The sequence below is a fragment of the Podarcis cretensis genome, assembly GCF_951804945.1.
Source record: "Podarcis cretensis genome assembly, chromosome: 10".
NCBI lineage: Eukaryota > Metazoa > Chordata > Lepidosauria > Squamata > Lacertidae > Podarcis > Podarcis cretensis.
In genome coordinates, this window is record NC_137179.1 from 77,694,438 (window position 1) to 77,709,888 (window position 15,451).

At 44.7% G+C, this 15,451-nt stretch overlaps 1 protein-coding gene across 8 annotated transcripts in view; it reads right to left on the reverse strand.

Annotated features, from left to right (window-relative positions):
- Nucleotides 1-15,451, reverse strand: part of ITPR2 (inositol 1,4,5-trisphosphate receptor type 2) — a 292,662-nt gene that overhangs the window by 50,655 nt on the left and 226,556 nt on the right. For 7 of the 8 annotated variants that reach the window (XM_079993294.1, XM_079993291.1, XM_079993289.1 and 4 more), the window contains 2 exons: nucleotides 13,792-13,887; nucleotides 8,159-8,278 (listed from right to left, as the gene is read on the reverse strand). In XM_079993294.1, coding sequence (XP_079849420.1) covers nucleotides 8,159-8,278; nucleotides 13,792-13,887 — 216 coding nt within the window. The remainder of the gene's footprint in view (nucleotides 1-8,158; nucleotides 8,279-13,791; nucleotides 13,888-15,451) is intronic. The other variant, XM_079993290.1, reaches the window with a different exon arrangement.

Here is a 15,451-nt window from a genome sequence, read left to right on the forward strand (position 1 = left end):
ATTTATGGCAACCAATAAGCAAAATTCTGTGCAGATTGCCAGAGGAGGGGGGTCAGGCTGTGCCCTGACCAAAGGCCTGGTGGAACAGCTCTGTCTTGCAGGCCCTGCGGAAAGATTTCAAGTCCCGCAGGGCCCTAGTCTCTTGTGACAGAGCGTTCCACCAGATTGGAGCCGTGGCCGAAAAGGCTCTGGCTCTAGTTGAGGCCAGCCTAACCTCTCTGTGGCCTGGGATCTTCAAGATGTTTTTGTTTGCAGACCGTATGTTCCTCTGTGGGACATACCAGGAGAGGCGGTCCCGTAGGTATGAGGGTCCTAGGCCGTATAGGGCTTTAAAGATTAAAAGCAGCACCTTAAACCTGATCCTGTACTCCACCGGCAGCCAGTGCAGCTGGTATAGTACCGGATGAATGTGATCTCGCAGCGAAGACCCCATAAGGAGTCTCGCCGCGGCATTCTGCACCCACTGGAGTTTCTGGGTCAGTCTCAAGGGTAGCCCCACGTAGAGCGAGTTACAATAATCCAGTCTGGAGGTGACCGTCGTGTGGATCACAGTGGCTAGGTCAGGGCGAGAGAGATAAGGAGCCAACTGCTTAGCTTGGCGGAGATGAAAAAATGCCGCCTTTGTTATAGCTGTAATCTGCGCCTCCACAGAGAGGGAGGTATCGAAGATTACACCCAAACTCTTAACGGACGATGCTGGCACTAATTGCACCCCCGCAAGAGATGGGAGTTGCCCCCTCAATCCCATATCGCCCCGTCCCAGCCAGAGGACCTCTGTCTTCGAAGGATTTAACTTCAACTGGCTCCCACGTAACCATCCAGCCACAGCTTCCAGACATCTGGTCAGTGTGTCTGGGGCCGAGTCAGGATGGCCATCCATCAACAGATAGAGTTGGGTGTCATCGGCATACTGATGGCAACCCAGCCCAAAACTCCGGACAAGCTGGGTGAGGGGGCGCATAAAGATGTTAAAAAGCATCAGGGAGAGAATCGTACCCTGAGGCACTCCACACACCAAGGAGTGGCGCGATGACAATTCCTCCCCAAGCGCCACCCTCTGTCCCCGACCAGAGAGAAACGAGCGCAGCCATTGAAGGACTGTGCCCTGAATCCCCACGTCTTTCAGAGCGTAGTGATCAGACCATGGCACCTTCATCGAAGGAGACATGATCACATCTATACCGACGCCAAAGATCTGATCCAGCGTGTGGCCTGCTTGATGTGTGGGGCCCGAAACAAACTGGGAGAGCCCTAGTGTCGCCATGGAAGACACCAGGTCCAGAGCCTGTGAGGAGGGAGTGGCATCAGCATGGACGTTGAAGTCCCCCAATACCAATAGGTTAGGGAACTCCAAGGCCCAGCCAGCCACCGCCACTAGCAGGCCTGACAGGGTGGCTGCTGGTGCGCTAGGTGGCCGGTACACCAGCCAGACAGCCAAGCTCACCTCGAAGCCCCACACTAGGCCAACACATTCAATGCCGGGGATCGATGGCGATGGTAGAGCCCTGAAAGAACTAGGTAGCCCTAGTCTGATTAAGATCACTTGTTCTGTCTTAAGCAAGACTGAACATCCAGGATGATTTAACAAAGATTACTGAGTTATCATTGCAGTCTTCAGCTGCGATGCTTACCCCATTTAGCTGGGGGTAAGCCTCATTCAATTCAATAGAATTTAATTCTCAGTACACATGGCTAGGATTGCACTATTAGCAAGAAATCTTATTAAGTGCATGCATGTGGGAGAAATGATACTGGGTGTTCCCTGGTGAGAACAAGGAGTGCCAGGGTGGGGAATATGTAATTTTGCCCCCTCTGTTACTGTGAGCTTAAGACTGCGGAGAAAGCAGCGGAAGTGAGATTAACAACAACAACAACATATTATTTATACCCCAGTGATCTGGCTGGGTTTCCCCAGCCACTCTGGGTGGCTCCCAACAAAATATTAAAAATACAATAAAACATCAGACATTAAAAACTTTCCTAAACAGGGCTGCCTTCAGATATCTTCTAAAAGTCAGATAGTTGTTTATTTCCTTGACATCCGATGGGAGAGTGTTCCACAGGGCGGGCGCCACCACTGAGAAGGCCCTCTGCCTGGTTCCCTGCAACCTTACTTCTCCCAAAGAGGGAACTGCCAGAAAGCCCTCAGCGCTGGACCTCAGTGTCCGGGCAGAATGATGGGGGTGGAGACGCTCCTTCAGGTATACTGGGCTGAGGCCATTTAGGGCTTTAAAGGTGAGCACCAACACTTTGAATTGTGCTCAGAAATGTACTGGGAGGCAATGTTGGTCTTTCAGCACCTCTAAGGGTCTTTTGCTGGTTCCCTCACTGTGAGAAGTGAAGTTACAGGGAACTAGGCAGAGGGCCTTCTCAGTAGTGGCACCCTCCCTGTGGAATGCCCTCCCTTCAGATGTCGAGATAAACAATTACACAACTTTTAGAAGACACCTGAAGGCAGCCCTGTATCGGGAAGATTTTAATGTTTGATGTTTTACTATGTTTTTATATATGCTGTAATAATATTTTTATATAATAATATAAATGATGTTGTTGTTGTTATTATACTTGGTAGGTAGCACTGGTGGTCTCTGTTGTATTGCTGTATTTTGGATCTGGTAGTAGTTATTATGGTTGCCATATGTTTGTTGCTGTTGTTTAGATAAATGTTTTCAGAGGTTTTAGAGGATATCTTATCTAATTGTTTTGTGCTGCTTTAAATGTTAATTCTTATTGTATCATTTGTATTTATTTGTGATTATTATGGTATAGTATCCATTCTTAAGGAAATCAGCCCTGAGTGCTTACTGGAAGGACAGATCATGAAACTGAGGCTCCAATACTTTGGCCACCTCATGAGAAGAGAAGACTCCTGGAAAAGACCCTGACGTTGGGAAAGATGGAGGGCACAAGGAGAAGGGGACGACAGAGGACAAGATGGTTGGATAGTGTTCTCGAAGCTACCAGCATGAGTTTGACTAAACTGCAGGAGGCAGTGGAAGACAGGAGGGCCTGGCGGGCTCTGGTCCATGGGGTCACGAAGAGTCAGACACGACTAAACGACTAAACAACATGGTATAGTAAACAGATCAGAGATTTCTTATGCATATGGACTGGTATATAAGTTACCTAAATATTCTTACCATTGTATTCAGAAAATAAAATTGCTAGAAAATAATGTTAGGTATTTAAGTCAGTTTGTGTCATGTTTGATCAAACATGGTCACTTTGGTCACTAGCAAGGCAAATCTGCTGCACCTAATGACGTATTCCTTTCCTTCCACTAATAATTACCAATTAACTCAGATTACTACTGTATGCTTACTAGAGAACCCAGGGATAATATTTTGTTCTACTCAAAAGAAAAATGCTTCTCTCTCTCTATTTTTAAGAACTTTATCAATGGAAGTGAATGGCCAACTGTGCTAGACAATCAGGAGAGAGATTAATTCAAACTGATGTTTGTATACTGTGAAGACACATCAATATCATGTTGTGTAAATTTCTTTTAACCGTAGCAGGTGACAAAAGCAGTTTTCATGATGCCCATCAGGAGATAGTTGGGTTTGCATAGGTGATATCAGCTAATAAAATGCCCAATTATAACAATGATTTAGATCAATAGCCACCTCCTCTGGATCCTAGAATTCAACAGCCCAACCACTGCTGTGACCTGACAAGTGAACATCATTGTGTACATTATCAATAAACATGACAGACTTTCCAAAGAATATGCATCCTGTTAAAAGCACGAGAAACCATTCTTTATTACTAACTAGCACCCATTATGTAAAATATATTTTTAGTCTATTGGAATGGCTCCTAGAACAGTAGGGTGAATTTTTTCCCTTGTCCTTAGGCTCACACTTACGGTTACCTCTCATTATAGTTTCCTTTTTATACTGGAAAAGGCAGAGGATCAAAAGGGGAGAAAAATGAGTGTGGGGAAAGGAGATTGGGCCAGGTTATTGATTCAGCATAATAAAGTAGTGTAGCTTTTCACTGCTTTTACCTTTTGAGGAGGCAGGTGTTGGTAGCATTGTATGAGGTACGTTTGAATACACACATTCAAGAGTTAGGGCAGAACCATCTCTCCGCATAAAGGCAAATAGCATTCCATGTAGATTAGACTAAAATCTTCTCCTTGAAATGCTGGTTTTTATGTTTTTTGAGTACTGAAATGCCCCCCCCCCCCGCCCCAAGCCCAAGTTGGAACAGTCAAAGAAAGGCTTCACCACATGATTTTCCTGATTGTACAAAGTGGGCCTGAGTGCTTTCACCCTGTTTTTAATGCTACACTGTTGATTGGCACAATCCAATTGTATTATAATCAAGGAAGTTGTGCCAGTGAAAGAGAAGACTGTATCTGAAGCCTCTTCTACTATTAATGCAAATGGACAAAGCCTCTTTAAAGCAGAGGTGGAGGTCCCAATGCTTTCCAGATGTTGTAGGACTATGTCTCCCATCATTTCTGCCCATTGGCAATCCCTGTTGGCTAAGACCAATTGGAGTTGCAGTCCATCAACATCTGGAGGCCTGCAAGTTCCCCACCCTTACTTTAGAGCCTACTGTGTCATAGAATCATAGAGTTGGAAGAGACCACAAGGGCCATCGAGTCCAACCCCCTGCCAAGCAGGAAACACCATCAGAGCACTCCTGACATATGGTTGTCAAGCCTCTGCTTAAAGACCTCCAAAGAAGGAGACTCCACCACACTCCTTGGCAGCAAATTCCACTGTCAAACAGCTCTTACTGTCAGGAAGTTCTTCCTAATGTTTAGGTGGAATCTTCTTTCTTGTAGTTTGGAACCATTGCTCCATGTCCGCTTCTCTGGAGCAGCAGAAAACAACCTTTCTTCCTCCTCTATGTGACATCCTTTTATATATTTGAACATGGCTATCATATCACCCCTTAACCTCCTCTTCTCCAGGCTAAACATGCCCAGCTCCCTTAGCCGTTCTTCATAAGGCATCGTTTCCAGGCCTTTGACCATTTTGGTTGTCCTCCTCTGGACACGTTCCAGTTTGTCAGTGTCCTTCTTGAACTGTGGTGCCCAGAACTGGACACAGTACTTTATTGCCGTGGTGGCAATAAAATGCACGATGCTCAACATGCTTTGAATGAATGACCACAATAAATGGAAGAGAACTTGTGAAACGGATTGCATTCAACCAAGTCCTACTCAGAGTAGACTCACTGAATTGAATGAATCACAGTTAGCCATGACTATTAATTTCAATGGGTCTACTCTGAGTAGAACTTAGCTGAATACCACCTGTTGTATTTTCTAACACGTGCCTCTATTTCAAGCATCATTTGGAGCTTTTCCTTTTCTTTACCTTCCTATTAGTGTCACTTGCTCCTTCCTTTTTGTTCTCCTGAAGTTTGAGGCACAGTTAACAATAGACAAAACAAAGCACTGGAGAGACCAAGAACAGCAGGTAGGTTTGGCACCCCTGCCCCTTTGAGGTTCATCCATCCTAGTGAGTATCTGCCATTCTCTCATATAGGAAAAGGGAGGACCTGAATCTGGAGAAAACAATGCCGGGGGGGGGGGGCGGGAATCTTCTGATAGGATGACTAGACTACCAACCAATCCTCATCTTATGGAGGGTGCAATGTGCCTCCATGCACAGGACACACAAGGCACATTGCTCCCTCTCCCAAGCCTCCCCCACCTGCAATGCACAAGCCACATGCATCTCCCCAGTTACGACAACAAACATTTACCTAGTAGTTAGTAAACATTGCTCATCTCATGCAAATTATCTCTTCCTTTTTACTGGAGGTCATAGGAAGCATCTAGTGATGCTGTATGCAACGAACAGGTTGCATTTCCCACCATTTCTGCCACTTTTGCCAGTATTTTACCATGGGTTGTGGAAATAATGTGGCCCTATTACTTAGAATTTGCATCTCATCATGGGCTCTAACCATTAGTACAGGGGATGAGGCATTGCTCTTGATGGAAGCAGCAGTTTTAGGAGGGAATTAAGCTAATCATTTGTGATCTATGGAAACAGTGACCTTAAATGGCAGGTGGAAGTAGGATGAAAAAGAGAGGAAAACAGTAACACAAAAACAGCAAGCAAGAAGATGCAACACAGGAAAATACTGAGAAGAAACAATAGCTTGCGTATGGGAGAGTAAACATGTGTGTCTTGCCGATGTCTCATCTAGGAGCATGTGGTGCTATCCTATCTCCCACATTACATTGCAACATATTTATATCCAATGCTTTTTTTCTTAAAAAATTGTTTAGGGGTATTCTCATTTTCTTTCTCATATTGAAATACTGCCCCTCAGCGAGGCCAAACTCAGATTCACAAAATGTTTAGGGGTATGCATACCCCTGCATCCCCTAGAAAAAAGCACTGTTTATATCTTTCTAAGCATGGAAGGTCAGCAACTTACAATAATGCTTTTGGTAAGATCAACCACAAGTAGGAGCAGGAAAGGATGTGGCAAAATGCAGAACTGGCTACTGCTTTTTATACAGCAACAGAAACTGAGAGTCTGAGTCAGTGGTGTAGCGTGGGGGTGCAGGGGGGACTGGCCGCACTGGGCGCAACATCTTGGGGGGGGGCGCTCGCACTCACAGCTCTCTGCCCCTACCTGGCTCACTCACTCTCTCTCACTGCAGTGCTGGCTGTGCGAATCCGATCCGAGCCGCTGGGTCGCCGCCCACTGTGGAGGGGGGGTGCCAGGCGTGCGGGGGGGGGGTGCCTCGAGTGCTAAAATCCACGGGTTAGGGGGCGCAAACTACTTGCCTTGCCCCTGGTGCTGACAACCCACGCTACGCCACTGGTCTGAGTGCCCCCAAAATAAACTCTCGTAACAAGGCTGAGATAACAAATAGAGGAACATGAATCTAGTTTCTGCGGCTTCTTGTAATCACTGCAGAGATTGCAAAGCTTTCCTGAGGCCAATTAAAATCCAGGATATTCTCCTGCTGGGACTCAAAGGCCAAGCTAAACCATACGAACTATGGCAAGCTTGTAGAATTTGTAACTCATCAAGCCAAGCACAGGCTAGTAGCCTACCAGTTTGCTAGTAAAACTGAATTATTGTGTCGTAAAATGATGCATGTCTAAAAAGTGTGTCACCAACATGAAAGGTTTGGAAAGCTCTGGTGTATAGAGTGCCACTTCTAGTTATCAGTGTTAGGCAATCTGAGTCAGCAGTGTTGCTCAACTAACACTCAGGAAATGCTGACATACAGTAATCATCTCAGGGATTGCATTATCATTATTTGGTTATATGGGATGATCTTCTGTGGGACGATAAATTGAGAAAACTCAACTAATGAAATCACAGCCTGTGGGTTGCATCCACTACTCTGCAGACATAGTGCCACTGATGCAATGGGACTTCTTTTTCATCTCCTCCCCCTGCACGTCCCCCAAGTGTCTGGAGGTGATTTTGAGGGGCAATGGAAGACTAGAGGGGACAGGAGAGGAAGAGGAATTTCCATTGTGCACGCAGAATGCTGTTGCACCAGTGGGGCTGCAGTGTTGCATATTGCTGCACCCAAGCTTCCCCTGCCCCCTCCCCCACCTCCCCTCCTCACCTTGGCCACAGCCGAGTGGCCAAGGATGATATGCATACAGGCTTCCTATCAAATGCATTTTTCCAGCTGACAGGTCTGCTTTTTCAGGAGAGATAGGCAAAGCTTGATTGGTATACAGGACACAGCTAACCAAGCTATTTTCCTATGAAGTCAGAAAATACCACGTCTCAGGAGTGCAATGGATCCAAATCCCAGGACTCCTGCTGAACGCTGCTGCTACTCCAATGGAGATAGGATTCTCCCCTCCCTTATCTGGTGGTGGGCAGCAGTGGAAGGAGGTCCCTGCATCCTTTGCCACCTAGTAGGTCTCTGCCCTTTGATTCTTTCTCATTTCCCAGGGCGCCTCCAATGTGGTTTGCTGCATGGGTGTGGGAAGTACTGGCACACTGCTTGGGAATGCACTGCAACAGCCCAAAATTTCACAGACACACAGAGAAATATTTTTTGTAACAATTTTCAATGGTAAGGTATTAACTAACTTCAATCCCTTCCCTACTCACCCGGGACTAAGCCACACTGAACTCAGTGGGATTTACTTTTCAGTAGACAGGTACAGAATTAAAGCATTCACAGGGCAACACAATGCAATACCTGATGAGCTAATATATAGATATTATGTCCAACATCTTTTGGCGAAATACCGTCACCCCCATTTTCCTCATCATGTTCACTCTCCAGACCCTGACTGTACGCATTCTTCATGACATCCACCTTCAAAACAAATTGAAATGCAGTTGACATGAAATATACTGACGCTAGTTTCAAAGTAACAAATCAAATTTGGATTAATTTCAACAGTTCATTTCAGAGAGGACATACCGTTACATATTTTTTTCAAATGAAGAGGAAATGTGCAAAAGTTCATTGGAGTATGTGGCGGGGACGGGGGATCTAGTTCTCCTGAATACAGTGAAAGCTTGAGTTACGTACCGTCCTCCTTATGAACGCTTCAGGTAACGACCTCCGCTAACCCAGAAGTATGTCTCCTGGTAGTGAACTTTGCGAGTGGAAGTTGAGTGGCAGCAGCGCAGCGCCCCATTAGTGAAACACGCCTTAGGTTAAGAATGGTTTTGGGTTAAGTATGGACCTCTGGAACGAATTATGTTCGTAACCGGAGGTACCACTGTATAAAGAAATTTCAGTGGGGGAGATGGAGTTATTTTTATTAAGGATAATGGTGCCCATTAAAAGGAAAACTAAGTGGACACCAGAGTTTCTCATTTCCAAGTTGCCGATCAATAGGGGTATCCAACTGCTTGCTTTCAGAGAAATAAATAATGCGTAAAGGTCAGATAATCTTTCATCAGGAAACATCACAAGGACGGGATTTTTTTTTTCTTGGAAAAAAAATCAGACAATGGAAATTTTAAGAAGTTGTGGAACCAAAGTATTACAGGAAAACTAGTCTGTATGACAAAAATGTTGACCAGATTTTTCTCTAATGAGAAACTGTGAATAAGAGTTGTTTGAGCTGTTAAATCCTTGGCCAATAACTAATTTTTGAAATGGAGGAGGGGATGAAAGGCCTGCAACATCGACTGCACCCACTTTTCCATGATTCTCAGACGTGGGGTCTATAGCCTTCATCTTTTGCTTCCCTTATTCATATCCACTCAGTATTGACACTGGCTGGGAGTCAGCCGTGGAGATCCAGGCTAGAAGTCTGAAGGAGACACACTCTCTCTCTCTCTCTGTGTGTGTGTGTGTGTGTGAGAGAGAGAGAGAGAGTGTGTGTGTGTGTGAGAGAGAGAGAGAGAGAGAGAGAGAGAGAGAAGTCTGTAGTTGTATGCTGGAAGAGAGCTGCAGATAATGGGGATGGAGTTGTCAAAGCCCTCTTGCAGTTCATACTGGGAAAGACTGGGTGAAAGAACCTTTCCCTGCATCTTGAATTGTACACCTGAAGAAGAATGACCCTAAAGGGAGCATTTGAGATGTTTCTCTACTAGCCTTCACCAACCTGATGCCCTCCTATGACTTCCATCAACCCTTTCAGAATATTTGGAGGGCACCAGTTTGGTTAGGCTGCCTCAGACCATTAAAATTGTTTTTTGTTTTTGTAAGAATCCTCCATGTGGCTTGCGCAATGTCTAAATGACCCAATGAAATTAGGTCCTGCCCGCATGGCTGCAATATTTAAATGGTGCTCCAGCCACATGACCAAAGGGTAGTATGGTAGCTCAGAAAAGGAGATGTGAGCCAGGAGGACTCTAGTTTAAATGTCACTTCTGCCATTAACTCACTATATGGCCTCAGGCAAGCCACTCTTTCCCAGTCTCTAATCTGGAATTACTACATGGGAGGGCCCCCCCCCCCCCGTGTAAACTGCAGGTGTGTGAGAGTGATCTGGATTAAGACTTCAGCAAGATTAAAACCCCACTACCCCCATGCCATGGGACGCAGGTGGCGCTGTGGGTTAAAGCCTCAGCGCCTAGGGCTTGCCGATCGAAAGGTCGGCGGTTCGAATCCCTGCGGCGGGGTGCGCTCCCGCTGCTCGGTCCCAGCGCCTGCCAACCTAGCAGTTCGAAAGCACCTCCGGGTGCAAGTAGATAAATAGGGACCGCTTACCAGCGGGAAGGTAAACGGCGTTTTCGTGTGCGGCTCTGGCTCGCCAGAGCAGCGATGTCACGCTGGCCACGTGACCCGGAAGTGTCTCCGGACAGCGCTGGCCCCTGGCCTCTTAAGTGAGATGGGCGCACAACCCCAGAGTCTGTCAAGACTGGCCCGTACGGGCAGGGGTACCTTTACCTTTACCTTACCCCCATGCCAAGATCCCAGTCTGGACTGGATCCTCTGTAGCTGCAATTTGCATGGGAGGGGACTGTTATTGGAGTGGATTCCCCCAGTGTAAACTGCAAGTTTGTTGGTGGAGAAAGAGAGAGAGTAGGGGAATGAATAAGGAAGATGTTGTTGTTTAGTCGTTCAGTCGTGTCTGACTCTTCGTGACCCCCTGGACCAGAGCACGCCAGGCACTCCTGTCTTCCACTGCCTCCCGCAGTTTGGTCAGACTCATGTTTGTAGCTTCAAGAACACTGTCCAACCATCTCGTCCTCTGTCGTCCCCTTCTCCTTGTGCCCTCCATCTTTCCCAACACCAGGGAGTCTTCTCTTCTCATGAGGTGGCCAAAGTATTGGAGCCTCAGCTTCACGATCTGTCCTTCCAGTGAGCACTCAGGGCTAATTTCCTTAAGAATGGATGTGTTTGATCTTCTTGCAGTCCATGGGACACTCAAGAGTCTCCTCCAGCACCATAATTCAAAAGCATCAATTCTTCAGCGATCAGCCTTCTTTATGGTCCAGCTCTCACTTCCATACTGGGAAAACCATGGCTTTAACTATACAGGCCTTTGTTGGCAAGGTGATGTCTCTGCTTTTTAAGGTTTGCCATCGCCTTTCTCCCAAGGAGCAGGCGTCTTTTAATTTCGTGACTGCTGTCACCATCTGCAGAGATCATGGAGCCCAAGAAAGTAAAATCTCTCACTGCCTCCATTTCTTCCCCTTCTATTTGCCAGGAGGTGATGGGCCCAGTGGCCATGATCTTCGTTTTTTTGATGTTGAGCTTCAGACCATATTTTGCGCTTTCCTCTTTCACCCTCATTAAAAGGTTCTTTACTTCCTCCTCACTTTCTGCCATCAAGGTTGTGTCATCCGCATATCTGAGGTTGTTGATATAAGGAAGATAGAAAGAGAGTGTAGCCCTGCTCACTTTTGGCTCCAGTCCTGCCCACCACTGGTATGTGGGCTGCAAATCAAAGGAAAAAGGACCGAGACCTGCCCTATACAAAATGGCTATAGTGCTTCCAGTTCCTGTCCCGTGCCATGGTGATGCCTCTCTCAACACAGAGAGGCACAGGCTGAAAAAGGGGGTGGAAGGGGTTAAACAATTCCCTATAAACCTCTTGGGGTACGGGAGGTACTGGCAGCCCACCGTCGCCTCAATGGCTCTCCCTGGCACAGATCAGTGTGGGGATAGGAGGAAGCACTGGGTGCTATGCAATTCTCCTGATGCAAACCCCACCCCCCAAATTGCCATTGGATGCAGAGGTTCTCCTTATAATTGGGTTTTAATTGGCATTAAGAACAGGCGCACAACAGACGAGATGGACATTATAACTGTGAACAATCAGCTGCATGGAACAGAGGTTTGAAATTGGGAGAAGATTCTATCTTGTGCTGGCGGTAGATGGAGGAGAGGAGGGCTCTTTGCTATATTTTATAGAAATTTTTACATTTTTGATCCGGCAACCCTCTCCTAATATTGGATTTTAAACTATACAAGTGAGGATGGCTTGATGAAGAGATATTTAAAAGAAGATGTAAAGCTGTGTGTGGCTTGAAAGGAGTAAAGGCGGGAGGAGAGCCTGGTTGTTTTGTTTGGAAAGATATCGCTGAGAGTTAGAGGCTACGCCCCCCCCCCCCCCCCGCCCTAAAAAAGACTTAAAGACTAAGAGATCATGGAGAAGTTGAGATATAACCAGTATTTTTTTCTGCGGGATATGCATACCCCTAAACATTATGTGAATCTAAGTTTGGTCTCATTGAGGGGCAGTATTTCCATATGAGTAGGATAATGAGAGTACCCCTAAACATGTTTTTAGAAAAAAAGCACTGGATATAACCAATTTTTTAAAAAAGCAAAATGCTATGGTAGGGGCAGAAGGAAAGTGGCATGAGGGCTTTTTGTATGTTGGAAGAGGAATGGCACCGACTTTTCCCTCCCTTCCCAGACAGAGGAAGAAATGGCGAATCTCTGGAACTTGTTGATTCTTGGTGCCAGTGGAAGGGAGGGATCTGCTCGTCAATTTGGAACTGCTTGAGTATTATGGAAAGGAGCTGAGTCAGAGAAAAAAGAGGTTTTAACCTTGAAGTTGCCGCTTTGCCACAACCAGGCTGGAATACAACAACAATAGTGGGAGTAAGGAGATACTCCCAAATGCTGCAGGAAAAAGGAAAACATCATAGAGACATATAAGGCCAAGAGACTAACAACTGACTTTTGGATGTGGCATTCGCAGAATGAAAAGGAAAAAGCTATGGTTCCTCACTTGAAGCTTTTTTTGGAAGTTAAATAATATAATAACATGAATAGAAATGATTAAAAGTGCAGCTGTTAATTATGTGATAATTTTAAAAAATGGAATGTAATAGAAATAAATAAGAATATGAAATGCAGTAATATTAGATCATAAAGATCCAACAAGAATGATGCGTGGGAGGCCTCTTAACAAAATTGTATTAATTTGGAACTAATTTGTGTAATTGGGTTTATATTGGAAAATAATTGACAAAATGGCTATAACCTATGTTGGGCCCTTGGGACAGCACAGCCTCTATTTGCAAGGAAGGGTGGGGGAGAGATACAGCAAAAATGTTTTATTGAATTTAAGCCTATTTTATTTTATAATACAGGTTTTTATGGTTAACTTAGGTTCTTCAGCTTGTAATGTTCTCCCAAGAGAGCTTACTGAAGTATGATAATTTAGTTAAGAAAACAATTACGGTATAGAAAATAATGCTTAGAATGAATAACAGTAATGAAGTCATAAAGACAGACCTGCTTAAATGTTTGACCTGTTTAAAGAACTATTTGTGACTTGCGGCTCCCATCCTGATGTGACATCCAGTCACTGTCTGGGTGCAGAAACTATTAAAGGTAAAGGTACCCCTGCCCGTACGGGCCAGTCTTGACAGACTCTGGGGTTGTGCGCCCATCTCACTTAAGAGGCCAGGGGCCAGCGCTGTCCGGAGACACTTCCGGGTCACGTGGCCAGCGTGACGAAGCTGCTCTGGCCAGAGCCAGAGCCGCACACGGAAACGCCGTTTACCTTCCCGCTGGTAAGCGGTCCCTATTTATCTACTTGCACCCGGAGGTGCTTTCGAACTGCTAGGTTGGCAGGCGCTGGGACCGAGCAGCGGGAGCGCACCCCGCCGCAGGGATTCGAACCGCCGACCTTTCGATCGGCAAGCCCTAGGCGCTGAGGCTTTAACCCACAGCGCCACCTGCAATAATGCTTAGAATGAATAACAGTAATGAAGTCATAAAGACAGACCTGCTTAAATGTTTGACCTGTTTAAAGAACTATTTGTGACTTGCGGCTCCCATCCTGATGTGACATCCAGTCACTGTCTGGGTGCAGAAACTATTAAGCGATATCAAATAATTTATTTTACAAAATGATGGTGACATTTTCAATTAAAAAGATAAAGAATATACAAATATTTACTTACCAGCTCTCTTGGTCTCATGTTGAAAAGGATTCTTTCAGCATTTTCACTGTCGTGCCTGCTTTCCATAATAGCCAACAAAAGCTTGGAGGCATTATTCTGAGGGCACAGAATTGAACTGATGCAGTTAAAATTTATTTCATGAATTAATGATACCTGTATTTGCTTTAATTGATATTGCTAGGGCTGCTTTCTTTATTAGATACGATTTTAAACTGCTTGCATTTGTTTTTGAAAGACATAACATTAGTGCAGTGTAAAGCTAATTAACTTATTTCTTTGCAAGTGTGATCAGATAGATCAGATCAGAAGAATCTTTAAATGCATCAGCCACTATCTATAGCAATAAAATAAAATAAAATATACTGAAGATAGAGGTAAAACTTAACTATACAAAATGCATTTTGGAGGTTTACATCAATAATCAAATAATAGATCTTATTCTAATTGCCCCCACCTAAAAACCTTGCAGTTTTTTCTGTCGCCTGATCATCTTGATCTGCTAGAAGAAAAGACACAGTAGCAATCGTTGAGCTGCCTGGCATGGACAATAATAGAGGGGTAATAACCTCACTCCTCAAATCTTTAGAAAGAGTGCAAGCCAGAAGCACATGAACCACTGTCTCAATACTGCCATCTCCACATGAACATGACCGTTTTTCCAGCCGAATTTTTTGAAATCGACCCTTAAGTACAGCTGAAGGTGAAAGTGCAAAAATGCAAAAGTGAAAGTGTGTCTGTATTTTGGAATTGTTAAATTTTGCAGGTAGGGTGCCAACATGTCAAAATGACTAGGTGGGAAATAATCATACCATGGACAAAATTTCCTTATTGTGGCCAAATTATTCTGTCGCTCAGTATCATAAAGGCGCTGTCTAATTAAATTATTTGCTTTACGAAACCCAGTGTTAATAAACTTTTGCGGTGACAAACCAGAAAAGTAAAGCTTTTTCTTGACAATTTTAGTCCAAGTGCTCTCATGACAACCTTGCGATACCAAGGGTAATAGACCAGTGGGGATTAAATTTAGGCAAAGCCAATAAGTAAATATCCTACGCCAAATTTGTAATTCAACAAGCCTCTAAACACAACGAAGCATTTGGAATACAGGATGGAACAGAAAAAAATTGCCATAGGAACTTAAGATTGAACAGCTTCAGTAGATCCAAGGTCCAAATCTCAGCTGCATACAATAACTGTGCTGGGGATTTAGCTTTAAACACTTCAAGTGCTGATAGTATGTGATTGCCACCTTTTGTACGGAAAAAGCGTGTCAGATTTTTGGTGCTTTGAAATGCTTTTGCCTTTGCATACAGTATTTCTGATGTGCTTCCCATGACACTGTTGACTGAAAAATAAGGACGAGGTATTTAAAGATTATCTATGAGCCCTATAGTTTCTTGAAAACACAATGACTTTAGTTTTCTTGTTTTCTTCACAGCCAGCTGTTCCTTTTGGCAGTATCCTGTGAATTCCCTCAACTATCTTTTTAGGCCCATTTTTGTTTGAGATAGAAGTACTGCATAATCTGCATATAATAATATAGAGATGGTTTTTTTGGCCAATTTAGGGGCGTGATACTCTGGGGATGTTAAACTCTGGACAATATCATTTATATATAAATTAAACACTGCGGGAGCTAGAATATAACCTTGCTTAACTC